Genomic DNA, 25,160 nt, shown 5'->3' on the forward strand with positions numbered 1-25,160 from the left:
TGGTAAAAATGTAATTTTAATATTAAAACCATTTCCCATTCCAAGTGACCCGAAAGCAGAAGACCCTACAAATAGAGCAGGTCCTTCCACTTCCAGCAGCATGGGCCACTGAACGACAGCCAGGACTTAGGGGTGAAGAGTATTTTCTCTGTGTATAAAACTGTGTGTGTACAACACAAACTGCCAGTGTGCAGACAAACTCAGAGGGCACGTTGCAATTACCGTAAATACCATCTGGCCCCAAGACAGACCCGCGCTGCAGAGAGCTTCCTTCTATCGTCTGGAATGGCCTGAACGGCGTTCAAGCATTCAATGCTTTCCCACTGAAAAAACAGGGCATGTTTCTCTTATGGCCATTATCCCTTCTCCCCAGCTCCCTGAGAGATCTCAGCAAGCCCTTTCCCCTACTGGGCACAGCTGGGGAAGGCACATACGGTGTCCCCACCCACCACTAACCCTGCCTATCCCAGCGGCAGACGGGAGTTCACCGTGACCCAGTTGTGCAGGCCCCAGCCGAAAGAGCTTTGCACTTTCCACTAGGCCAGGCCGGGATCCCCTGTAGCACAGCTGCTCCCAGGCTGAGATAATGGAGTGCAGCGACAGGTGTCCGCTGCTGATTGTCCTTCCAGCTGCAGCCAAACCCGGCACCGGGGCCCATTCACACGCTGAGAGATGCCTGCGCCATTCTTCTAATCAGTTGGGTTAGGGCTGAGAGTTTTTCCTCCAGGGCCAAGTTCTTTTTCTCAGCATTTTTCTGCCTCTGCTCAGTGGCCTGCAGAGCTTTCACCAGCTGCGCGTTCTCCACGTACAGGTCTTTCAGCAGCAGGTCACACTTAACGTTTCTGTCACGCTGGAAAGCAGGAGGAAGCAGCTTTAGGTCAACAGCCATTCTGTGTTAGCGATCCAGTCGTGGAGCATGCAGCCCTGCACGAACTCCCCTAGGGGTCAGGCTCTAGGCCTCATCTTGTTTGGTAAAAATAATTGTTACAGAATCAGATGGAGCCACAATTAACAGGTACTCCCCGGCTCTTCACCTGGACAATGGGGCAGGCTTTTGATGCCAGGAGAGCGGCCCTCTGATGCCCATCGCTGCCCAGCTGCTCTAACTAGAACCCGATTTCTTATCCAGCCTCCTCTGAGCACAGACAGGGTCCTGTACAGAGAAGCTCGTCATCCCAACTCGACTGACATTCCACATACTGCCATGGGGCTCTCTCCCCAGCACTAAGCCCAGGCACTGGGGCGAGATAAGGAGGAGTGCAGGGAGATGAACTCCACCCCTCCAATCCAGAGCCAGGATGTGGGGCTACCCCCCATAGCACCTCCCCTCTGCGGCTGCTACTCCACCCTAAGGGCGGGAGCAGAATGCACAGCCCCTCTGTGGTGGCTGAGCAGGGCACTGAAGCCAACGGAGTCTGCATCGGGGAAGAGCATCTTTGCACATGGACTCACCAGCCGAGCGAGGAGAGCTTTAAACTACGCGACAAAAGCCCCAGGCAAGTATAACAAAAGGTGCCTGTAACAGAGGACTAAATGTTGGGGGCAAATGGAACATTACACTGGGGTCATAGGAGCAACAGGAGGGGGAAAAATCAGTGGGGGAATCTGCTCAAAATTTTACATGTCTATACACACATGCAAGGAGTCTGGGAATAAACAGGAAGAATGAGAAGCCTTAGTCTAGAGGCTAAATGATGACTTAATTGGTATCACAGAGAGTACACGTATAAAACGTGCAGATCACACCAAGCTGGGAGAGGCTGCCAGCACTTTGGAGGACAGGACTGGAATTCACAATGATCTTGATAAATTTGAGAACTGGTCAGATATCAACAAGATGAAATGCACTAAAGAGAAGTGCAAAGTACTGCACTTAGGAAGGAAAAATCAAATGCACAGCTCCAAATGGTGGAGGATAGCTAGCTAGGTCGTAGTGCTGCTGAAGAGAATCTGGAGGTTTTATAGCGTATCCCCGTTTGAATATGAGTCAACAATGTGATGCAGCTGGGGGTGTATTCGCAAGAGTGCTGCATGTAAGTCACGGGAGGTAACCGTCCTGCTGTATTCGGCGCTGGTGAGGCCTCAGCTGGCGCACTGTGTCCAGTTCTGGGCGCTACACTTTAGGAAGGAGGTGGATAAATTGGAGAGAGTGCAGAGGAGAGCAAGGGAGATTTAGGTTAGAGATTTGGGGGGAGGGATAGCTCAGTGGTTTGAGCATTGGCCTGCTAAACCCAGGGTTGTGAAGTTCAATCCTTGAGGGGACCACTTGGGATCTGGGGCAAAAATTGGGGATTGGTCCTCCTTTGAGCAGGGGGTTGGACTAGACGACCTCCTGAGGTCCCTTCCAACCCTGGTATTCTATGATTAGGAAAAACTTTCTAACTCTCAGGGGAGTTAAGCTCTGGAACAGGCTTCCAAGGGAGGCTAGACAAACCCATCAGGGAGGGTCTGGGTTTACTTGGTCCTGCCTCAGCGCAGGGGGCTGGACTAGCTGAGCTCTTGAGGTTCCCTTCAGCCCATCATTTCTGTGAATCTAAGAACACAGACCCATGGCCCACTCTCAGCTAACGCCAAATTGACCTTGCAACCCCATCCTGCAGAGGCCAGTTTTGTGGTCTGGTGGCACACAGGCAAGGCCCCCTCCTCTGGCCATGATGGCTCCTGAGGACCCGGGGCGGGCTGCAATATATGGGATATAGCTGTCTCTGAACCCTGCACCCAGCCAGCCTAGCAGAGACCCCTCCGCAGCGGGATGGAGGGGAACAGTGCTGCAGAATGGAGCAGAGATTCATCCGGTGAACACCCAGCCTGGCACACTTGCGGGTGGGGGTTTGATCTGGGCCGACAGCAAAAACAAAACCAGAGGTGCCTCCGACAGGCACAAATGGCAGCTCCTGACAACTCAGCCCCTCCCTCGGCCCTTCACAGCCAGGCACTCAATGGCTAAGGCCCCTCTATCACTAACCTGCTCCTGGAGCTGGGTCACCTTTTCCTGTAGCATCATCTGCATGCTCCCCACATCCCGTTCCAGCTCCTCTGTCCTCTCCTCCCTTGTTCTGAGCAGCCTCTCGTGTTCCTCCTGCAATGCACGGCAACAAAGGCACATCAGGTCTCAGCCCCAAACCACCCCAGCACTCACCAGGGAGCCGCACCCGGCACCGTGCATGCCTGGCAGGTTTTCCATTAGCCATTGCTCCTGTCGGGCACTGGCTGAACTGGCGGCCACCTGTGAATGAAACCCCTGTGACTGCTAATGCAGACACCCGTCTGCTGCTCCTCATCCTTCCCTTCCTCCTCCCCCAGGCGTGAGCTCATTCCCCTCTACACACTGTCTAAACCTAGCGTGTGAGTTCTCGGAGGCAGGGACTGTGTTTGTATTTGCACATACAGCACCTAGCACAATGGGGCCACGATCCCCGGCGGGACCTTAGAAATGAGGGATAATAAGGCCTGGTCTAGGCTAGGAAATTCGATCAGTATAACCATGTTGCTCAGGGGTTTGAACGATCCACAGCCTGAGCGGCGCAGTTAACCTGAACTAACCCCCAGTGCAAACATCGATTCTCCTGTCGATCCAGCTCCCACCTCTTGGGGAGGTGCAGGACCTGCGCTCCCACTGGCGTAGGTAGCATCTCCCTGGAGCGCTCAGCAACATCGCTGCAGCCTTGTAAATGTAGACAGGCCCAAAGTTAAATGAAGTGGCAGAGATGGGACTGAATGAGTTTTATGTGGAAGCTCTTAGGGATTAACACAAAACCTTTAAAGGATGCCGGGTGAACTTTACAGCAATGTCTTCAAAAGTAATTGTTTTGAGTGGAGATTCCTTCCCCAAAGGCAGGGACCATGACCTGGGAAGCTCTGTTTTGACGTTTCCCTGGGTTCGATTTCCATTGCTGGCATTACCTGCTGGGCTCGCTTTTCATTCTTTTCCGTTTTATTTTGCTCTGTCTGATTTAATCGGAACATTTTGAAACTGGGACTGAAGCGACACACCCTGAGACCAGCCCGATGGAACCAAGCTTAGTAGCAGGGGTTACTGCTACTGGCTTAGTAGCAGGGGTCGCCAAGCACATGTCACTCCTGTACCCCTCACCCAGCACTATCTCCCCACTCCACAGTCTCCGGCGTTCCCCCAGTGGACACAAACAGGCGTACGGCCTCTCACCATGGCAAGCCCTGTTCCTGGAAGCGGGACGAAGCTCAGCAGTCTGCATGCAAAGGTTTGTTTCCCAGCGTTTGGGACACAGCGCAATGAAAAGGCTGCACTCGGGGAGTTTGAATTAACACAATGGATTGCGCTTTGTGTTAGATTTTTAAGATTAATGGTATGTCCCATGACTGAGCTCTTACATTGCCCTTTTCGCCACAGATCTCAAAGCACCTTACAAAGGCAGCGAAGTATCATCCTCCTCATTCATCAGATGGGGAAACTGAGGCACAGAGCAGGGGCGTGACTTGCCCATGGTCAACCCAGAGGCTGGCAGCAGAGCCAGGAACAGACCCCAGATTTCAAGTCCCAGGCCAGCGGCCTCTCCATTGGGTCACACTGCCTAAGCTGATGAGAAATCTCTGCACCTGCTTCTTACCTGAAAGGCGGCCAGTTGCCTGCTCGCCTGCTCGGCCTGGAAGCTGAGGTTTTCTTGTAGCTGCTGAACTTTCCGCTGTTCTTCTGCCCACCTACTTTGCAGCTGGGCGAGGCAGTCCCTGGGGACTGTGCTTTCCAGCTGGTCCTTTAGCAGCTGCAGCTCCTGCCTGTGCTGAGACTGGGCTAGGCTCAGTCTCGTGTTGGCTTCTAATAACTACAGCACAAGAGAAAAATGAAGACAGAGGCACCGTTTCACAGCAGAAGACAGCAACAGAGTCACAAAGGGTGGGGATTTAGGGGTGCTCCCAGCTAACCCACAGTGCAGAAAGAGGCTCACTGATCATCCCGGGGCCTGATGCAATGAGAACTGGATGTACTCCTGTTGTAAGATAGCAGTGTAACCTACATGCCTGAGCCATGCTCCGGGGTGAGGTCACTGAGGCCAGAAAGGCTGGCCGGGGCCAGGGGACTCCCACTGGTATTTCAATGATCATGTACAGACAACCAGAAGGACATTAGCCATTGGCTTCCTCGACAAGACAGAACATCAATGCAACACTGTCAGACACGGCTGGTCCTGCTGTATGTTGTTAATCAGCAGGACTACCCGCTCCTGGACTGAGAGAGCACCTCCAGAACGTGCCACTCGCTGCAGGGGGGGAGACGAGCTCGCTTTGTCCCAGCCCTGTGGGAGCTGCCCTTTCGTCCGTCACAAGAGCAGAACCGATGCACCAGGCCTGCCTGCAAGAGGCCATCAGTAACAGGTGTAAGGCCTGTGACTAGAGAACTGAGACCCTGACACACTGGGAAAGGTTAGGGTTGCTCTTGTTGGTCTGTTCTGAGACTGACGACGGTTCCTCTGTCTGTGAGCTGAGACAGGCTGGGTTCAGAGACGGCTGGAGGATTCCCATTGAGCAGAAGGCTGTGGGTGCCTGGGGAGTTCACCCCAGAGCGACCTCTCATGTCGGAGAAGGGCGCCTGGTGACCCTGTTTGCCGGTTTTGTCGTTTTCCTGCTCCAAGTTATAACTCTTGGGCATGTGGCCTGGAGGGCCCCAGCCATCTTTGGGGTTTAGCCACGCGTCCAAGACCGCCCAGGAGCTGGTGGCTGCCTGCACATCGGGCACCATCTCCTCTGGTTCTCGTCCCCCCGAGGGAGGGGGCTTCTCCCAACACCTGGCAGTTGTCTCTAACCCCCCCTCAGTTGGAGCCGTTCCCTGCCAACATGAGCCAACCCCCCCCGCTCACGCCCAGTGATGAGCTGCCAAAATCTTAACAACAGGTGCCCTCCTCACCCCACCAGGGGGTCGTTGCCCACCCCCGCCCCGGGACTCCTGCCCCATCCAACCCCCCTGCGTTCCTTGACGCCCCCCCGACCCCTGCCCGATCCACCCCCCTCCCCTGTCCCCTGACTGCCCCCAGAACCGGGCAGGAGGGTCTCATGGGCCACCGTAGTGGGTGCCCACCCCACCCCTAAGAGCCAGAGGCACCTGCCAGGGGGTGAGGAGGGGAGTCCCAGCGGTGCTTACCTGGGGCAGCTCCCAGGAAGCATCTGGCAGGTCCCCCTGGCTCCTAGGGGCGGGGGAGCACAGCTGGGGGGGAGCAGGAGGAGCGGCCGTTCCCCCCACTGATCACATCAAAAGTGGCACCTTAGGCGCCAACTCCCTGGGTGCTCCGGGGCTGGAGCACCACGGGGAAAATTTGGTGGGTGCAGAGCCCCCACCGGCAGCTCCCTGCCCCGCGCCTGGCCCCAGCTCACCTCCACTCCGCCTCCTCCCCCGAACCCACCGCCCCACTCTGCTTCTCTACCCCTCCTCTCCCCCCGGCTTCCCGCGAATCAGCTGTTCGGCTGGAAGCCGGGAGGGCTGAGAAGCAGGCGGTGGCTTCGCACTCAGGCCGAGGGAGGCAGACGGGAGCTGGGGCAGGGAGCGGTTCCCCTGCATGCTCCCTCCGCCCCGGGTTACCTGCTGCAGCGCGGGCGGCCCTCTTCGCGCCCCCCCTTCAGGGGAGGAGGCGGAGCGGAGGTGGGCTGGGAGCTGCCGGTGGGTGCTCTGCACCCACCAAATTTTCCCCGTGGGGGCTCCAGGGCTGGAGCACCCCTGGAGTCGGCGCCTAAGGAGCCACTTTTGGCCAGTTAAATTTAGAAGCCCTTTTAGAACCGGTTCTCCCTCGTGGGACAACCGGTTCTAAAAGAGCTTCTAAATTTAACAGCTGGTTCTAGCGAACCGGTGCGAACCGGCTCCAGCTCACCACAGGGATGGCTTGTACCACAGCGGTTGCTAGCAGGGAGCAGGTACTGCAATTATAGCTGGCTCCTTGCACCCAGGCCTCTCCCCACATGCAGCCAAGGACCAGCCACCATCCAGCCCAGCCTGCAGCTGCATCGAGTCCGTACCTGATCCTGGCTTTCCTCCAGCTCCTCTCTGAGCTGTGCAGTCATTAGCCGCAGCGTCTGGCACTCCTGCGTCACGCGTTCCAGTCCCATCTCCAGCTCCTGCACCTGGCTGACCTGTTAGGCAAAGGGTTGGGGGCGCCCGTGAGCGTGGAACCCACAGACCAGCCTTCTGGGCAGGACACGGCTATTTCTTGGGTTCCTGCGCTCGTTTCCGTGGACATGAACGAAGCCCTGCGCCCTCCTCCTGGTCCCAGGGTGCCTGTGTCGCGGCACATCCATCAGCCTGGCGCGTGGCAACGTCATTCACAGACCTGCCAGCTGGGATTTTTAAAGCCTTGAGGCTCAGCCTAGCAGTGACTAAACTCCCCAGTGACTGCAATGGGCGCAGAGCCAGCCCAAGGCTGGGGGCTTGTGTCAATCCTGCTCGCCAGCCCCAGAGACAACAGGCCAAACTGCCCACAGGCGTGTCGTGTCCAACCGTGCTGGAGCAGCACCACGCAGGGAATTGCAAACTTAACCCCACAGAGCAGCCATAGGTTTGTGGCCAGGCAGGGCCAGATGCCCCTCGCTAGCAGCGCTGCAAATCCCTTTCGAAGAGACCCAGGCGGGCACCACAAACTAGTACGGGTTGCTTCTTTTCCCTATGCACCACTGCCAGGCTGCACCCCGCACCCCCCGAGAGAGGAGGAGCTCCACCCCACCCAGGACAACCTAAGCCCAGGCTGTCGATTTAACACCCCGCTGAGATCTCACCTTCTCTCTGGACTCCCTGAGCTGCTGTTGGAGCAGCTCCCTCTCTCGCTGCCATGCTGACTGATGCTGACCGTACTCCAGCTCCAGTTTACTTGATGTCGCTTGCAGTTGCTTGGCAACAGCAGCTTCCTCTTCTTTCTGGCTCACCGTCTGGGCCAGTCTCTGGTTCAGCAGCTGGATTGTACTGTGGCTGGTCTCGCTCTGGAGGCTGAGGTCCGACAGCTGGCTACTCAGCTGCAGGGTCCTGGCATTTAGCCGGCAGATCTCCTGCTTGTACGTCTTGTTCTGAAGGGGAAGATTGGGGGGCGTCGGGGCCATGCACAGAAGAGGATGTGGACGTTGGTGATGGATTCACACAGATTCACCTGGGTGTCTTTACACAGTCAGAATTAAAGCATCCCAAGACAAGCCCCTTTCACAATGGCAACAACTCGTTCACACGCTAACTGGGGGGAGTTTACGTGGCCGCCCCGGCGAAGTGTGATGGGAGGGTGTGTCAAGAGAGTGCACGGCGACCCTCTCTCAAGAGAAGCCATGCACAGTAGCTCTGCAGGAAGTTAATTCCTTGGAACAAGGGGAGTCATTCTGGGGATAACGCACATTTGTTTTCATCTCCAGCAATGAAAGACCCCTGAAAGACCCCTGAAAGCCCGATCCTCAGTTTGGCTGCGGAGCCTTTACAGATGCTGCGGTGCGAAGAAGCTAGAGAGAACACCTGACAAAGCCTCAGCAGGCTATTCAAATCACCCCAACAAGCCCCAAAAACACGCAGTGTATTTTGCCCCCAACGCTGGCCTATGAGCGTGTTCCAGTGCTGCTTAGTAGCTAATTGTGCATCATTCTCTCTGCGTATCTAAAGGTCTTAGCCACGAGTCCACAAGTCTCAGAGGGAGACAGGAAAAAAAAGCAAGCCAAAATTTAAAGTGATTAGTGATTTGTGGGGCCTCTTTTTGAGGCATTTTAGCAGAGACATGACTTTTCGAAAGCAGGTGGCTCAGCGCTTTGTGATGATCCAGCTCCTTTTATGGGGCCTCAGCTAGTGAACCCAAAATTACTACTTGCTTTGAGATGGGGGAAAATTTCACACTCTCTAAACGATCTGAGACATGAAGAACATTTCCCATCCAGCTCTCCTGAAATGCTCAAAGTCATCTAAAGGACTTGGGTGCTTGATTCCCATTAAAATAGGTGGGAACAGGGTGTCCTAAACCCCCCAGCCTGCTTTGAAACCAAGTTGAAGTCAGCAGGGCGAGTCCAGAGACAAGTTAATTAATGCACAGATCCAAGTGTTTGCTCAAAACACCTTGCATGTTATACACAGGATGCTCCTTCTCTGCCCCTCTTTGCCTTGCTAAATCCTTAAGCAGAAGGGCTAATTAAGTGCCATTTAGCATTAGTAGGTTCTTACCAATTGATTTAACTCTTCTGTCTCAGATAGCACCGTCTCCTTCTCTCTTTGCAATTCATCAATTTGTTTCCTGTTGGAAGGGGAAACACATATCATTGCAAAGCATAGACCTCTTTTTGTAAAAGTACCTTCCCGGGCACAGAATGAACACCATGACAACACTGGTTTGGATTAAAAGAATGAGAATGGTTATTCTAGTCTGAGTAATCATGCCAGCATTAGCCCAGGACTCACAACATAACATTGTGCTAGCAATTTAGGCCAAGACTTTCAAACCTGACTAGTGATTTTAGGTGTCCAGCTGGACACATCTTAAAGGGACCTGATTTTCAGAGAGTACCAAGCAGCTGCCCTGTAAAAGTCGGGGACCCAAAAGTCATGGCTCACTCTTGGCCTTGAGTTCTTTGCTCAGTGAGCCTGCAGCCAACTGCCTGTGTTGGGAGCTGGTCAGACCTTCCCCAGAAGGTTGGGTTGGGCCAGAAGCGGTATCACCAATTGTCTCCAACCCCCTGGCACTCTGAAGCGTGGAGCCAGCCAGAACTCAATGACTGAGCTGACTTCACAACCAGATAGCAACTGAAATTCTGAGCTCAAAGCAGCCTCTCAAAGCCAGATCTGAATTGCTGTGTCACATCCCATTAGGATTTTTTGCACTGAATTATCAGTTTCTGGTGGATTTCCTGTTCAGACAATGGACTTGGGTATGTTCCATTTCCGACAGAGGCTTTCGCTTTTAAGGAACTCAGACGAACATCTTCAGCAAACTGCTAAATGTTAGTGGGTTCTTTTCTTACCTTTGTTTATTACTTGCTTCTTCCACATCCTCCACTTCCTGTTGAAATCTCCCGAGTTTACTTCTCAGCAAAGTGTTATCTTCCAAGACCCTGTGCAGCTCCATTCTGCACACAAAGAAATTGTTATTTGGGGACCTGTAGCAGCCTGCCCCAGATTTCCTGTGTGACTTTGGACCAGTCACTTAGTCTCTCTGCGCCTCAGTTCCCCAGCTGTAAAATGGGGAGAATAATCCTTTGTCTTGCCAAATGAGACTGCACACTCCTTGGAGAGGAGTACCCCGCACACTGTGTGTCTGTCCAGTGCCTAGTCCACCGAGGCACCAGGCATCAACTGTAGGTTTGGGCTTTTGACCAGTCCAAAAATAATTGGTCATTTGACTGGCCAAATAATGGTCAAATATTTCAGAGCAGTAATTTTTTAGGACAGTAACAAAAAGCCTCCAATAAGTTTAGCCTCAGATCAATACTTATGCCTAATTACTGTACAATCAAAGGGGACTTACCTGAGTTATTGTAACTCAGAAAAATGCAAAACATAATGAAATGTAGCTCTAATAAATGAAAGAACGGCACCATGGGCCATCAGAAAGGAAGGCCGCTACCCACCTCCAGGCATTCTTGCTGGAATACTTGACCGGGCTCAAATAGTAGGTGGTCAATTGATATTATTTGACTAGTCAATTGACCGGCTTACCAAGCCTACTTTATTATAATGCAAATATTAAGCAGTGGCCATTTGAGGAGACCACACATAGGTAGGTTCAAAGCGACCTACCTATGATGGGAGTAGGTGCCACTCACTCTTTAATCCCAGACCAGGCTTCATTGCCAGTTGCCCAATTCAGTCTTTGTTGGAGTGTTCTTTTACACCAAATCCTACACACGCCCCACTCCTGAGCCCGGAGTCTATCCCAGACAAGGAACAGTACAGAATGTGGGAAGACAAAGGGACCAACAGAGCAAGAGGTTTGAGCAAAGCCCAGGGGCAGAGGTGGAGAGTGATGGGAGAGGAGATGAACCAGCAGAGGGGCAGACAACGGCTACTGGATTTTTCATAACTGATTCCATTTACGAAGCATGAGAATCTCCCCCTCTCCCTCCCCCCACACCCCCACACACTTGCAAAGAATAAGCTATTGTGCAAAACAAATCGACAGCTAACGAAGAGCTGCCCGGTTGGGGGCAGGGAGGAGACCAAAATGTGGAACAAAGCCCTTACTTTCCTCTTCTACATGCCGCTTAATTCCTTGGTTGGCCAATTAAGAGAAACGAAACCCACTTTCGCTGCCTGTGGATCAGTCTAAGGGCAGGCCGGTTTGCTGGAGCAGCAAGAATTAAGATGCTGGTGAGAGCTGAACTCGTTAAGGCCCCCCCTCGTCTGGACATACTAGACATTCTGCGTTCATCGGGGAGACCCATCAGTGTCAGGGAAACCTGCAGAGAGCCTAGACGTTGAAATGCTCACACAAGGTGAGCACAGTCTTCTTGCTTTAAACTAGATCCACAGACTGCTACACTGTCCTGACTTGCTTGCAAAATAAGGAAACCTCTCAGAGCCAAATGCATAATACCCCATCTCTTGCAATCCCATAAGCCTGCTCTATTACAAGAGCTTGAATAGAGGCGAGCAGAACTGAGTTAGGATCCATTCCCAATCTCTTGTATGATTATGCACTCACGCTCCGGAAAGAAAAGGGTGTCAGACCTCATTAACTGTAGCTCGTTCTTGTGCTGCATCTTCATTTCTTCTTCCAGCTTGTCTCTTTCCTGAGCCAGCCGCTGTCCCAGGTTGCAAATCTCTTTGGCATAGTATTGTTCCATTTCTGACCTCTCCTTCTCAAACCTCTTCTCAAGCTCCTGACTTGGAGTGGATTTCTGGAGCTGGTCTTTCAAGCCATCAATTACCTCCTGGTATTTCATTTTGAGCTCTTCCAGGTCACCTTTCTGCTCTTCTAATTCGCTGATCTCCATCTTAAAGCCTTGCTCAATGTCCTTCCTTTCCTTCTCAAAGTTCCTTTTCATTAACTCAATTTCCCTCTCATAGTAATTTACCTGCAAGAGGAAAAATAGTTCTGTGTTAGCGAGGCACTCCTGAATACACTTTTCTGCACTCCGCTAGGAATCACACATTTATAGCATCCTAGCTTGAACAGAAAGTGTTTGCAAAGATCTCTGGCCTCCTTTAACCTAGGTTAAAACATTCTAATGCAATTGCCAGTGATACCAAGGAGGTCAGATTAAATGATCCACAATGGTCTCTTCTGATTTTAAAATCTCTCCTGGAGGAACCCTGCAGTGTTTCTATTAAAGCCAGTGGACGACGTAAGGCAATAGGATTTATTATTTCAGTTAAACATTTTCTGGGGTTACAACAAAAGCAGAGCAATCCTATGCTGTATTCTTGCTTTTTGAATAATTCTGACATCTTCACAACCAGGGAAGCATGTGCTTGCCCCTCCGTGGAGTGAGGAGGAACCGAGCGCCTTCCGCCCCATGAACATCCACACAGAAGCCAACCACGACCTTCCTTATTGCTCACTATGGGCCCAAAGCCCACCGAGGTCAGTGACATACACCTGATCTGAGACAAGACACCAAGGCTGAGATTTACAATGCTGTCCAAGGGATTTGGACTCACAGCTCCCATTAGCATCAATAGCATCCAAGGCTCCCTAAATTGTTTTGAAAAATCTCGTTCCTATTTACCGCCGGGACTCCCCAAGATTATGGCATGTGTGTGTCTTCTTCAGCAGCTCAACAACCCCATCAGGAGCCCACAAGGCAACCATCCCATTGGAAACAATGAAAATTAGTCCAATAGAGTCTGAATAGCTGCGAATTGGAGCCGTGACTCAGGCAAGCACGGAGGGGTTCACAGAATTCTTTTGCTACTTCTCCTTCCAACCCGCATGTGAACCAATCCCTCTTTTACTGCTAGTAGGACTAGGGGTGTGACACAGGGCAGAGAATCTAGAATCCTCGCAGAGCGCAAGAACCACGCCTGGAATCCCTCTTAAATCCCAGAGGAAAGAAACTCCAAGAGACAATAACAAACACAGCTCCTTGTTTAAAGTGTGTCCAATCTGCAGGCATTTCCTCTGGGCTGGCTGGTGCAATAGGACGTGCCCTTGCAAATGAACAAAACCCTTTACAAGTCTTTCCTAAGCCACACAGCCAACTGTGGCTTCAACTCCTGCTGCCTGCCAAGACGTCCTGTGCACCCCTGGGATGGGTGCGGGAAGGCACGCAGACTTCTCCCTGGCACCTCCGCAAACAGAGTCAGCACCCCCTAGAGAACCATCCATGGCCCGGATCTGAGGGGAAAAGCACAGATCTCTCCGGCCCCACCTTCCTATAACTCTGTCCCCCCCAGTTCCCCCACCTGAACCACACATGAATCAGGAGCGCCGTTCCCTCTAGAACAGCTGTGGTGCAAAGTAGAACCAAGCCCCAGCTGACTCCAGTTCCTTTCCTTTAAGAGCACTGAGTCACCCGAATGCAGACAGGAAATAGCCACACTGCTCTGCCCCAGCGTCTGTAAGTTCCCCAGGGCCCCTCTCCCCCCATCACCTTGGTTTCCAGTTGTATTTTCAGGTCCTGAAGTTGCTCTTTCAGCTGCTCTGTCATGAGCTCGGTTTCTATACTCACTGGACTGGCACCTGCTTCTACAAAAAGGACGCCTGAAAAGAAAACAGCTTTTTGAAATGGTCCCACAAGTGCAGAACTGAAGATCGCTCTGCACCCCACGATTACACTGGCAAACCAGCCAGCCTGCATCTGACCCATAACAGCTTGACAAGAGGCATTGCAGTTGTAAGCAGCACACTTCACTTGTGTGTGAATATCAAAAAGATTTACTGACCAGCATCACTAACCCATTCCTTTGTTGTAACAGAAATCAAGGGTAGATGCTAAATGTGTTTGTCTGTGTACCTGAGTCCTGTTAGATGTTTACCAATGTAACCAAATTAGCTTGTAGATGCTAAATCCTTTTCATGTCTGAATTGCCTTACATTACGTATGCCACTCTGTTCAGTTAACCTTCAGATCAAAGATGTGAGATGCTGCAGGGAACTAGTATTATCTACATTGTCTTCAGTTTATCTATCCCTGTGATAATGAACGGGGGGCAGTTCCCTCATGAAAATCAGTGTAACTAGGTTAGCTGCAAATGCATAGGAAATTGAGAGTTAACTTCAAAGTGGTGAGTAAGTGGGTGCTCAACAAAGCAGAATCCTCACTCACATGGTGTGCTCAAAACACCTGACAGCCCACAGCTCCCCCGAAGAACAAACAACTAGATCCACAGCTTGTCCTGGGTGTGATGGAGGAGCTGGTGATGGAGGCAGCTTTGGAGAGACCCGCTTCGCAGCCCAAGTACAAACTCTCTACTTCCCTCAGAGTAACAGCCCTGTTAGTCTGTATTCGCAAAAAGAAAAGGAGGACTTGTGGCACCTTAGAGACTAACCCATTTATTTGAGCATAAGCTTTCGTGAGCTACAGCATCCAATGAAGTGAGCTGTAGCTCACGAAAGCTCATGCTCAAATAAATGGGTTAGTCTCTAAGGTGCCACTAGTCCTCCTTTTCTCTACTTCCTGTCCCCCCAGGGGCTGCCACAGCTCCCCTGCTACAAGAGAAGGGATCCACCTAATGCAGCATCACTGGTGGACGAAGAACTAGAGGTGTTAGGGACAGTCCTGCTGCTACAGTACAATCTGACAAGCAGGATCCACCTACCTGCACGGGAGAGGACAGTGGAGTGCCCCGACAGCTCTAGATCAGGGGAACCTCCAGCAGGAGCAGTCTCCGAAGAACTGCCCAGCTACGCCACAAAAACAGCAGCCAAAGGCCACGGAGGTTGCAGGGGATGCTGTCAAACCATTAGTCAGCAGCCAGACATATGGGGAGTTAGCACCATGAATGGCAGCTTGTACAGCCTCCCAAATCCACCCCCCTCACCCCGTCTCTTTTCCAAGAAGAAGCGAGACTGAGCCCAAGGCAATGGGCTCCAGAAAAAACAACCACTCCCAAGCCACTCCCAAGCTCAGAGAGCGCTGGTTTCCTTGGGAACGCTGCAGACATTATTTAAGGAGACAGAGTTCCATTTGAAGCACGTAGATGCAGAAATGTGGCACCAGTTTAATATACTCTCCATGTAAACACCAGCCACGATCACTGCCCACATACAGCTGCTCCTTACCGGTTTTGCCTGCAGCAGATAGCTGCTGGCTCACCAAAAGGGACTGATCTCCTCTCTGGGTCTCGTCTTAAAAGCAAGGGGAAGAAAGGACAGAGTTATTAACCGTCTCTGATGACTCAGTGTAACAAAAGGAAGACATACAAGTGGTGGCTCTACATGCATCTAGAGCCGAGGAGTCCAACATCCAACTCACTTGATGGATTTACATGGCCCCCTTGGTGCATTCAGATCATGGGGAATCCTAGCTGTCATTAACAAAGAGTCTCCAGTCTGCTTGGTTGCCGAAAAAACACTCCAGATACAACCAAGGCAGCGCCGTCTACCTGAGTCTGCATGCAGCCTGAAACCATGGCCACAAGGTGTGACTTCCTCAGCTCCCTATTAAATTTCACCAGGGTGTCAGTTCTAACAGCCAGTGGTGACATTTAAAATATCATTAACTATTTAATTGCTCATTGTTTTAGTGGATGGATGTGACAGGGTGTACTCTACGTTCACCCCTTTTTCAAGACTATGATAAATTTTGTTCAAACTATGCCTTGTAAGGTATCATTTGAAAACTCATGATTTGCTGATCACAGTTGTCCTGGTCAAATATGTATGGCAACATTGTATGCAAAGTTGTAAGATTCTACTGTCTGATGTTATTAAGATGTATTCCAAACCTGGGGAAGCAGCCACAAACCACAAATCAGAGACAAAAGGCAAACTGATGCCTTAGCCAGGTGTCAATGAAATCAAATGGATCATCATCTGGTTAAGTGGCCATGCTTTGGCAGGAAAAAGGGTGTGAGTGAGAAATTTACATCTTGGCAAAGAAACAGCTGGAGGTTCCCGTCCCCACAGACTTTCTGACTCCTGAACTCCAGCTGCAGATGATTCTCAAAGAAGAGGAAAAAGTATAAAGAATGGGGAACAGACACCTCAAATCAGCTCTCCCTTCATCTCTACGCACGGCATCAACAGCACTTGAAGGACAAAGGAAGCAGCACTGGACTGGGGGAGGGATCCTGGCAGAAAGGAATTCAGCCAGTCAGACTGCTAGAACATGTGGTGAAAGAGACTTTTGCCTTGAAATCACTTAGCGGGTTAAGTTAGGTGTTAGTTTGTGTTTTACCTTTTATTTCTTTGTAATCAATTCTGACCGTTATGCCTCATTACATGTAATCACTTAAAATCTATCGTCTGTAGTTGTTAAGCTTGTTTTATTGTTTTACCTAGACCCGTGTGTTTGGACTGAAGTGTTTGGGACACGCCATTTGAGGTAACATGGCTGGTGCATATAATTTTCTATTAATAAAATGACGGACTTTCCATGATCTTGTATTGTCCAGTAGAGAGCTGGGCAGTACGAGACGCACATTTCTGGGGGAAAGTCTGAAACTGGGAGTTTGCTGGTGTTGCCCTGTAACGTAATTCATGAGTGGCTGGCCGGAGCTTTGATGTAATTCGGTTGGGAGTGACTTACATGCTGGAGGCTGGGTGCGAGCGGGTCAGGAGTGGCTGCTCTCACAGCAAAGCAGTGTACAAGGCACCCCAGGTTGGAGAACTGAGGGGACACAGCTGTTCAGATTGCACTCCGGGTAATGTCACAAGGAGATTGGGTGGGAGTGGAAATGGGGACTTGCTGCATGGAAGGAAATACCAAGGAAAAAAAGTGGAGACACACAGACAGGAAGAAGGACCGACACGCAGAAGGGAAGAAGAGACTCAAGGGGCAGAAACAGCCACAGCCTGAAGTGAAGATCTGTCTCCCCTGACCTCAGTTCTAGTGGGAACGCTGTAGCTTATCTGACAATCAGGTACCGACTAAGTCATCCGCGACAGAGAGCTCCAGGTACTCCATAAGGGCCACACGTGCCGCTGGCTCTCAGTCCAGAGCTCCCAATGACATGGAGTGCTACCATGGCCCAGCCTTGTAGCCTAGCCCATGGACCATACTTGGAATTCGTCATTCTCCACAGAATGGGTCTGACCTCAGAACGGAGACTGCGGTTAGGAGTTTCTAACACTCTGCTATCAGCGTCTGCTCTGTGCTGAGCATTGCCATGGAGATTAGACTCCGCATTCCCCACCCACCCCAGATTTGGCAGCTCTTAACCTTAGAAACAAACTAAGATTAACGGCATCTGATCTGTTTTCACTCAAGTAAATACAGGGCTTAGCTGAAACCCCCCAACCCTGAAACGCATGGGGATTAAAGACGAGAGCAGGGGTGCTGGAGCAATGTGTATAGTGGGGGTGCTGAGAGCCACTGAACCAAACTGTAAACCCTGCATGTGATGGAAACCACTTCCAGCCAGGTGGTGTAGCAGCCCCCGCCCAGCACCAGCCCCTCTGGACGAGAGAGACTCTCCTGGCAGCGAGGTCCATCAGACCATGAACTAACTCACCAAACACTTAGGGAGTCACTTCACGCGTCCAGCGCTAGCTGGCAGGATTCCCCCATTCACCACGTGGTCTAGCGCCTTTGAGGAACATTGGTGTGGTGGGAGAGGGGGCAGGAAAGGAGACAGTGAAATGCACCATGTCATTTAGAAAAGGGCTTATTTTTAAAAACAAACTTTTGAAGGAATTTTAATCCAATCTGCCAAACTCGCTGCACAACAAAAAACCAAGTGTACAGTGCTACCTGGAACAGTCCGTCTCCCAGTGCGTCGCAGCCAGAGGCTGCGTCTACGTGGCCAGCACAGGGGGTGACTGCAGCTCGCACAGACATCCCTGAGCTAGCATCGGTTCAGCTAGTGGTGCCAGCAGAGCAGTGAAGCCGTAGCAAGCTGCCTGGATCCATGGGTAATTACTCAGGCCATTACTCCATGCTGCCTTCTGCTCCCGGATCCGAACTAGCTTTAGTCTATTTCCCTCGGGCATGTCTACTTGAGCGCTGCAGTCCTACCCTGTGACTGCAGTACAGACATACCTTGAAGTATTATACCCCCTGTAAGCAAACTTTCATTAGCTATGTGCCCGATCCTCCAGCACAGCATCATCCGAACCTGCAGCTCTCTGTGCAAAGCGCTTGTGGAAGTGGCCTGGCTCATGCTCCGACAGTCAGAGAAACGGTGTACAGCTGCGGTTTTCAAAGCCAACAGAGGGATTTAGCCACACAACTCCTGGTTGTTTCAATGGAGTTTCCCGGTCAGCTTTGTAAATCCCAATCTCCACCCTGACCTCAGCTAGTTCTAGTGGGATTGCTGTAGCTTATCTGATACTCAGCCATAGGGCCAGGAAACAGAGTGATTTTATACGCCACATGGGCTGCAAGATCCAAGTGTAACGTGCTGAACTATGGGGCAATTTCAGCGTAACTCGAATTTTCATGGACCTTTTGCTGTACGAACGGAGTTTACATAGGATAGCGTCTCCCCCTCCCTGCAATTCAGTAACGTTACCAGCAGGTAGCAGCCTTCCTCCCGGCTTAGTCTCCTTCATTTTCCGCCAGGCCCTGCGGTACTGGCTTTCTTGCAGGTGGGAATGCAGCCTTTCTAGCTCCGTCTGCAGCTCATCGTTTTTATCCCGTAACTCCTGCAGGGCACACAGCAGATCTCATTTAAACCCGACACAGACCAGCCACAGCACTACCTCAGAAGTGCCAAGTGCCCACAGCTCCCGGGGCGGGGGTGTGTGGAAACGGTGGGTGCTCCTCCCTCCCGCAGTCAGGCCCTGGGTCAGCCAGCCTGGGACAAGAGGCGCGTGGACATACGCGTACGTCATATCATTAATCGATCTCTGTAATATAGCGACACCAGTATGGACCAATGGGCAACCCCCCTCATCTGTCAATCAGGCAGGTGATAGCCAATCCAGATGCAGGATTCTTGAACCCCGTTCCAAGTTCACACCAGCAAGTGCCGAACCAGTGGGTGTTATTTCACATGGTGGCTGGCTTTCGCCAGAACTAGGACAACTCTAGAGGAGTAACTTAGCTTGAGCTAACTCTGCAGAGAAGACAGAGCCTCTCTCCTGTTGCAGTTCACGGAAGTCACACTGAGAACAAATTAAGCACACACTTGCCTTCTGTTGTAACTTCAATGGGACTTAAGCCCATGTGTAAATGCTTCGCTCAATAGGGATGGGTGTAAGCACCTGCTCAAAACTAAGTATGTGCTAAGCGCTTTTTTCAGAGTAGCAGCCGTGTTAGTCTGTATTCGCAAAAAGAAAAGGAGGACTTGTGGCACCTCAGAGACTAACCAATTTATTTGAGCATGAGCTTTTGTGAGCTACAGCCCACTTCATCGGATGCATAAAAGTGCTTTTGCTGACTTGCGCCTTGTACTAGGTGGTATCACCAAGGTTGTTTAGACAACAATCTACTGAAGAAGAGCTCTGTGAAAGCTGGAAAGCTTGTCTCTCTGACCAACAGACGTTGGTCCAATACAAGATATTACCTCCCACACCTTGTCTCTCTAATATCCTGGGGCCAACACGGCTACAACAACACTGCAATCTACACAGTTAGCATTTTGGAACAGGAAAACTGGTGACAAGTGTACATGAAGTGCAGACATCTGGCATGTTCAAAGCACACACAGAGAAAACCAGTTACAAAGACTAAGTGAGTCACGATATACAAAATACACGAGTCAATTAACAACATAATCTCAAGCATTTGAGAGAATGATCCTTGTAAACACCCAAGATTTCAGGCTGTGCCAAGAGACCATGCAGGATGTGAAAGTCACAACAAGAATGTCTGAATCATGCATGCACAAGGTAGGAGTGCTCACCTTCACCCTCTAGCACCGAATTGGGGGGAGTTGGGGTTTTGTGAGATTTGGGGAAAGAAAAACAGGAAGAGGTGAGTTGATAATATACCTTCTAACAACAGCTACACGGAACAGTAACAGTTGCACTGGCCGTAGGGAGGTGACATCATTTGATGGTCTATAAGAACAGCCCCTCTCGATTTCTACAGCTACTGCTCAGTTTACAAACAGGGCTAGATGTTGGCCCCAAGACCCAGCCCAGAATAAGGGGTGGCACAGCATTCTGCTGTCCCAGTGGGTGGTCCCCACAAGGCAGGGGAATTAAACAGCATGGAGGAGAGAGCTGCAGGAAGTCACTCCCTGGGGAGCGAAGGGGTGCCAGGGAAGGAATCGTGACTCTCTACGGCTCCTCTAGGGGACTGCCCCACACAAAGGGCTTTGAGCAAGGGCTCATTCCAGACCTAAGGAGGGTGAGAAATAAACTCTCAATCGAATACAATAATAGTACCTAGCTCCTATCTACCACTTTTCACCAGTAACTCCCATAGCACATTCTTCACGAAGGAGTTCAGGAGCATGGTCCTCATATGGGGAAACCAAGGCACAGGGAGGCAAAGTGACTTGCCCAAGGTCACCCAGCAGGCCAATGGCACAGCTGGGAACTGAACTCAGGTCTGAGTACCAGCCCAGTGCTCTATCCACGAGAACACACTGCCTTGCTACAGCAAGCCCCTTAAGACACCCAGTCAACAAAGAAAGGAATGAAATTCTGGCATACACAGCGGATACTTCTCAATAGATTCTTCTTTCTTTTTTAAAAAAAGGCTTCGAACAAAGTTATGTTTCCTGAAAAATAAAAGACCCACCCCTCAGAACACCTGTGCTCCCAGGGATCAATTTAACCAGGCCCCTAGGTTTGTCTATCATGCCCATCACCGTGGTTTCTGATGAACTTGCAGCTACCCTGAGGGATCTTTAGGGCACGCCAGCCCTTCTCGGGAAATCATTAGTGACACTGGGGGCGTTTTATAAAAACCTATCCTCAAGTTTTTGCTCCATTTGTGTTTTATCAGCTTTAACCTACAATGGGATCAAATAAAATTTCGGGGTTGGTCCAGGGTTCTGCAGACTACAGAACATGCTGCCATGTGGGAGGCCAGATGCTATTCTAAGCCTCAGTGCTCATCTCTCAGGGCTATGCAGGGCCTCCCCCTTTGCACACGCGAACGGGGTGTGCTCCAGGACTCATTTGCACCCTGCAGTGACCAGGATGTGACTGAGATCACGGGGAAGTTTTCAGTGAGGTCAGCGCCTGAGTGCCACTGACTTTCAGTGAGACGTAGGCTTCTACATGCCACCGTCTATGCTGGAAATGGCATTTAGGCACTTTTGAAAACATTCCCCCCCGCCCCCATGTAGCTGCAGAACTGAACTAGGGTACAGAAACTGCAGATTGAGCAGGGGAGCCTAGGAAAGGAGAGGATTTAAAATTTGGGGTGGGGGTGATGATCCCAAGCACCCCAAGATGCACCCAGAACAGAGAGGGCTGAAAGACCCTTGTGTTGAACTGCCATGAAGTGCGAGTTGCCCAGCTGGGCTAGTGTGGAGGCCCCGCAAAATATTCCCCAGCGGGGTTCTGCCAAGACGGGGCAGAGCCTGCATGTCAATTCCACCACCTCTGAACCAGGACGGCTCCGCCACAACCCTCGCCCCTACCAGGGACGTGGAGCACACTGTCATCACAACAGCTTTCTTGAACGGCGCTGCCCGTACATACCCGACTCTGCAGCTCATATTCTTTTATGATCGCTGCAAAACGTTCTTCCTGAAGGAGCAGCTCTGTGCTGTGTGGATCCACCACGCCCAGCTACAACACGGAGAGAGAGAGCCCCAGAAATGCATTACACACAGGAAAAGGAGGAATTAACACCCCTCTGACAGTGCTACAAGACCTAAAGGTAAACTCCTAAAAGTCAATATTTAGGCATCTACAGAAGAGCCTGCTGCAAAGTCCTTTAAATCAACGGAAAGACTCCCAGGAACTTCAGTGGGCTTTGGACCAGGCCCAGAGTGACCTGATTTTTAAGAAAGCTGAGCAGCTAGCAGAAGCCCAGAGAGGGGGGTCGGCTGGTCACCAGGCCATTTCCAAAAGACGCTGGGGAGTCCACATTTTGTATCAGCCTTTGGCTACTAGGTTTAGTCCTCGGTCTGGAATCTACGCCCTGGGTGCCAGGGAGAGACTGGTGGGGCAAAAGAAGAGTGAGCCATTTTGGGTCGGGGGAGCGGGGAATGAGAGAAGAATGAAGTCAGAAAACAGACGGCGGCAGAGCACACAACACAGGGGGAGAGAGAGGAAAGGCGAGCAAGGAAAGAAGAGACAGACACGGAAGACATGAAAGGGAAAGATCCACCATGATCTGAGATAGGGAAGAAAGTACAGAACGAACACAGGTCATGACTCAGGGTAGAGCATTAAATTGCAGGGAGTGAGGCCACTGGGGAGGGGGTGTGGTTTGACAGATATTTTCACACTGCCTCACGGGCGTCAGGTCCATTTTCCAAGCCCTGCCCACTTTCCTGTATCAATCGCAGTGACAGAGGAAAAGGTTAGAGCTCAAATTATTTTTCTGACCAAAATTAAATTTCCAACCAGAAGGTTTCGTTTTAGTAGAAATTTTCTGGTTTTTGGACACAAGAAAGTATTTCTGTGCAAGTTTTGCATTTCTGAAAACTCCATTAAAAAAAAAATCAAACAAACATTTTTGAAAGCCAAAAATTTCAGTTTTTCATTGCAAAAAAGGGAACATTTTGGTGAGAGGGGTTCTGGAAAAAGGAAACGTTTTCCCCATAAAACACCAGGCATTTTTGGAGCAGCTCCAGAAAAAGTGCTGTTTGAAGAAGTGAACGTTACCTTGTCTTTCAGCATGAAGTCCAGCTCCTTCTGCAGCTTCGACACCAGTTTCTCTGACTCCGACAGCTTTTCAACTATTGCCGTAACCTCACTCTGTAACCTCCTGTTTTCCTTTAAATAGGGGGGAAAGGGAGCTTTGTTTAATGCCCACTGTACTGATGTTTAGAGGATGCCTGCGCCATGCACCTTCCTTGTGGGACACCTTTGAATGACGGCACAGTTTACTCCAGCGCAGCTCACATTTAGGGAGAAGGCGGTTTTAGGCTACGTCTGCCCTGCGAGCCAGGCATAGCCGCTTGTGTGCTCACTCCATTGAGCTCCTGTAAATAGCGACAGCAGGGCCCAGGCAGCGGTTTCAGGTGGGTTTGTGTCTCTCCTGCCAATGCTATCACAGCTACACGGCTATTTACGCTTGAGCCAGCTCTGTGAGAGGGAAGACACAGCCCTAGCTCCCAGTGTAGCCTCAGACAGGACATGCTGATTCTCTCCTTCCTCCCCACACAATTCTCCCCCGGGGAGAGGAGGAGGGAACGAACCACCCGTGACAGGTGCGTTGCTACGTCACTTACTGCGTGACTGGCGGTTGCTAGAACACTACAGCGATGAGGACGGTCTCGGCAGAGTCCGTAACCCATAGTCACGGATTCTGCATGCCGGGCTGACGCCTGGTCAACACACAGACTTTGTGCCACTTTAGTTATTCTCTGTTTAGACAGAAATAGTTAAAGCAGTGCAGCCCCCTAATGTGGGCCCTGCTGTAAGGGGCTTATCTCAGTATGACTGCAGCCAAGCAAGGGCACTGGACCACTTTAACTGGCTCTGCGGCTAAACGGATGTTGTTAAAGGGGTGCAAAGAAATTAGGCCCAGATTTTGCAAGCTGTCCCACGCAGGGAGACCCCTGCACCGGAGACCCTGCCCCACTGACTTCAGTGGGACACAGGCCATGCATGTGCACAGCAGCTTGCAGGATCGGGGTCTCAGAAAGAGCAGCACAAGTCTCTATAGCAAACCGGAGTGATGCTGGCACAGAGAGGCTAAGGCCACCCAGGATGCCCCTGACTGCTGCTAAATCTAGCCGGGTCTCTTCACTGAATGCACGACCAGCAGAAGGGTGGAATGAGAATGCTGAACATCGTGTGTGAGAGTCGGAACGTCATGATCAGCAACAGTCGTGAGCTAAATTGCAGAACGGTGGCAGCCAGGGCAGAATTAAGGCTTATTATAAATAAGGCTGCGAGTCTGTCCCGGAGGTCACAGATTCTGTGACTTTCCGTGACTTCTGCAGCAGTTGGTGCTGGCTCAGGGGCTGCCCGAGCCAAGCAGCCCCTGGATCAGAAGCAGCAGTTTGGGTGTGTGGGAGGGGGCTTAGGGCTAGGGGCAGGGGGTTGGGGAGTATGGGGGGCACTTACTTTGGGGTGGGGGGCTCCTCGGCTCCCACTGGCATGGCCCCCCTGCAGCTCCTGGATGGCCTGGCCCACCTTGCCCCCAGCGGGGATCCAGGGCCGCGTGCCATGGCCCAATCCCCCCGGCCCCCGCCAGCACCAGCGGGGGTCCCTGGCCACCTCCCTTAGCACCCGCGGTGCCCCCGGACTGCCCCCGGCCCTCCCCCGAGCACCTGCGCCCCCCGCCCATGTCTTATTCAGGACAAGTATTTTTATCTAAAGTCATGGACAGGTCACGGGCCCGTGAATTTTTGTTTACAGCCTGTGACCTGTCCATGACTTTTACTAAAAATACCCGTGACTAAAACATAGCCTTAATTATAAAGCCCAGTTTTCCTTCACCCCTTCTGACACAGCAGCCCCCAAAGGACCTAGCCCCCTGAAAGTTCACTCGCCTCGAGAACTGGTCGGGAGCCGGAATTTCTGTTCCCTGGGAAATTCTGACATTTCTGTGGGCGGGGTGGGGGATTTCTTTCAGGATGTACTCCCCATCAAATATCAGCTGTAACTGTTTGATGATGCCATGTACGGGTTCAAGTGCGGGGTGGCAGGTGACAACTAAGGGTTTGTGGTCGGGAAGTGGAGACGTTATTTTGTATTGGACTTATTCTCCCAGGGCGGCCCGTTCCATGATGTGATCTACTTCTCTGGTGGGGCAGCCTTGGTTAGGGAAGGTGGTTTTAAGTGTGTGAAAGTGCATATCCTGGACTCTCTCTTTGGAGCAAGTTCTGTGGTATCTGGGTGTCTGGCTGTAGAAATCTTCCCTGAACACCCTCCACTGGTCTTCAAACATCATCCCCCCGAACCTCTCCAAGCTCCTCATCAGAAGCAAGCTCCTCACAGACCAGGACACACCAACTCAAAGCAGCACCAGACCTTGCTGGAACAACAGATACAAAACCTGCAGACATATCGCCATTGCTACAGTGAGCAACACCCCCTCAGAATACACCTTTCAAGATCGAT

The 25,160-nt window shown here is 51.4% G+C and overlaps 1 protein-coding gene across 11 annotated transcripts in view; it reads right to left on the reverse strand.

Annotated features, from left to right (window-relative positions):
* NINL (ninein like) overlaps positions 1–25,160 on the reverse strand; it is a 70,802-nt gene continuing 45,642 nt past the window's right edge. For 7 of the 11 annotated variants that reach the window (XM_073339954.1, XM_073339959.1, XM_073339960.1 and 4 more), the window contains 13 exons: positions 22,752–22,862; positions 21,618–21,707; positions 18,527–18,659; positions 15,135–15,200; positions 13,504–13,613; positions 11,639–11,985; positions 9,934–10,038; positions 9,140–9,209; positions 7,732–8,016; positions 6,979–7,092; positions 4,587–4,799; positions 2,966–3,079; positions 1–850 (listed from right to left, as the gene is read on the reverse strand). In XM_073339954.1, coding sequence (XP_073196055.1) covers positions 659–850; positions 2,966–3,079; positions 4,587–4,799; positions 6,979–7,092; positions 7,732–8,016; positions 9,140–9,209; positions 9,934–10,038; positions 11,639–11,985; positions 13,504–13,613; positions 15,135–15,200; positions 18,527–18,659; positions 21,618–21,707; positions 22,752–22,862 — 1,950 coding nt within the window. In that variant the 3' untranslated portion in view covers positions 1–658. The other 4 variants (XM_073339957.1, XM_073339961.1, XM_073339962.1 and 1 more) reach the window with 4 other exon arrangements.

Source organism: Lepidochelys kempii, chromosome 3 (genome assembly GCF_965140265.1).
Source record: "Lepidochelys kempii isolate rLepKem1 chromosome 3, rLepKem1.hap2, whole genome shotgun sequence".
Lineage (NCBI taxonomy): Eukaryota > Metazoa > Chordata > Testudines > Cheloniidae > Lepidochelys > Lepidochelys kempii.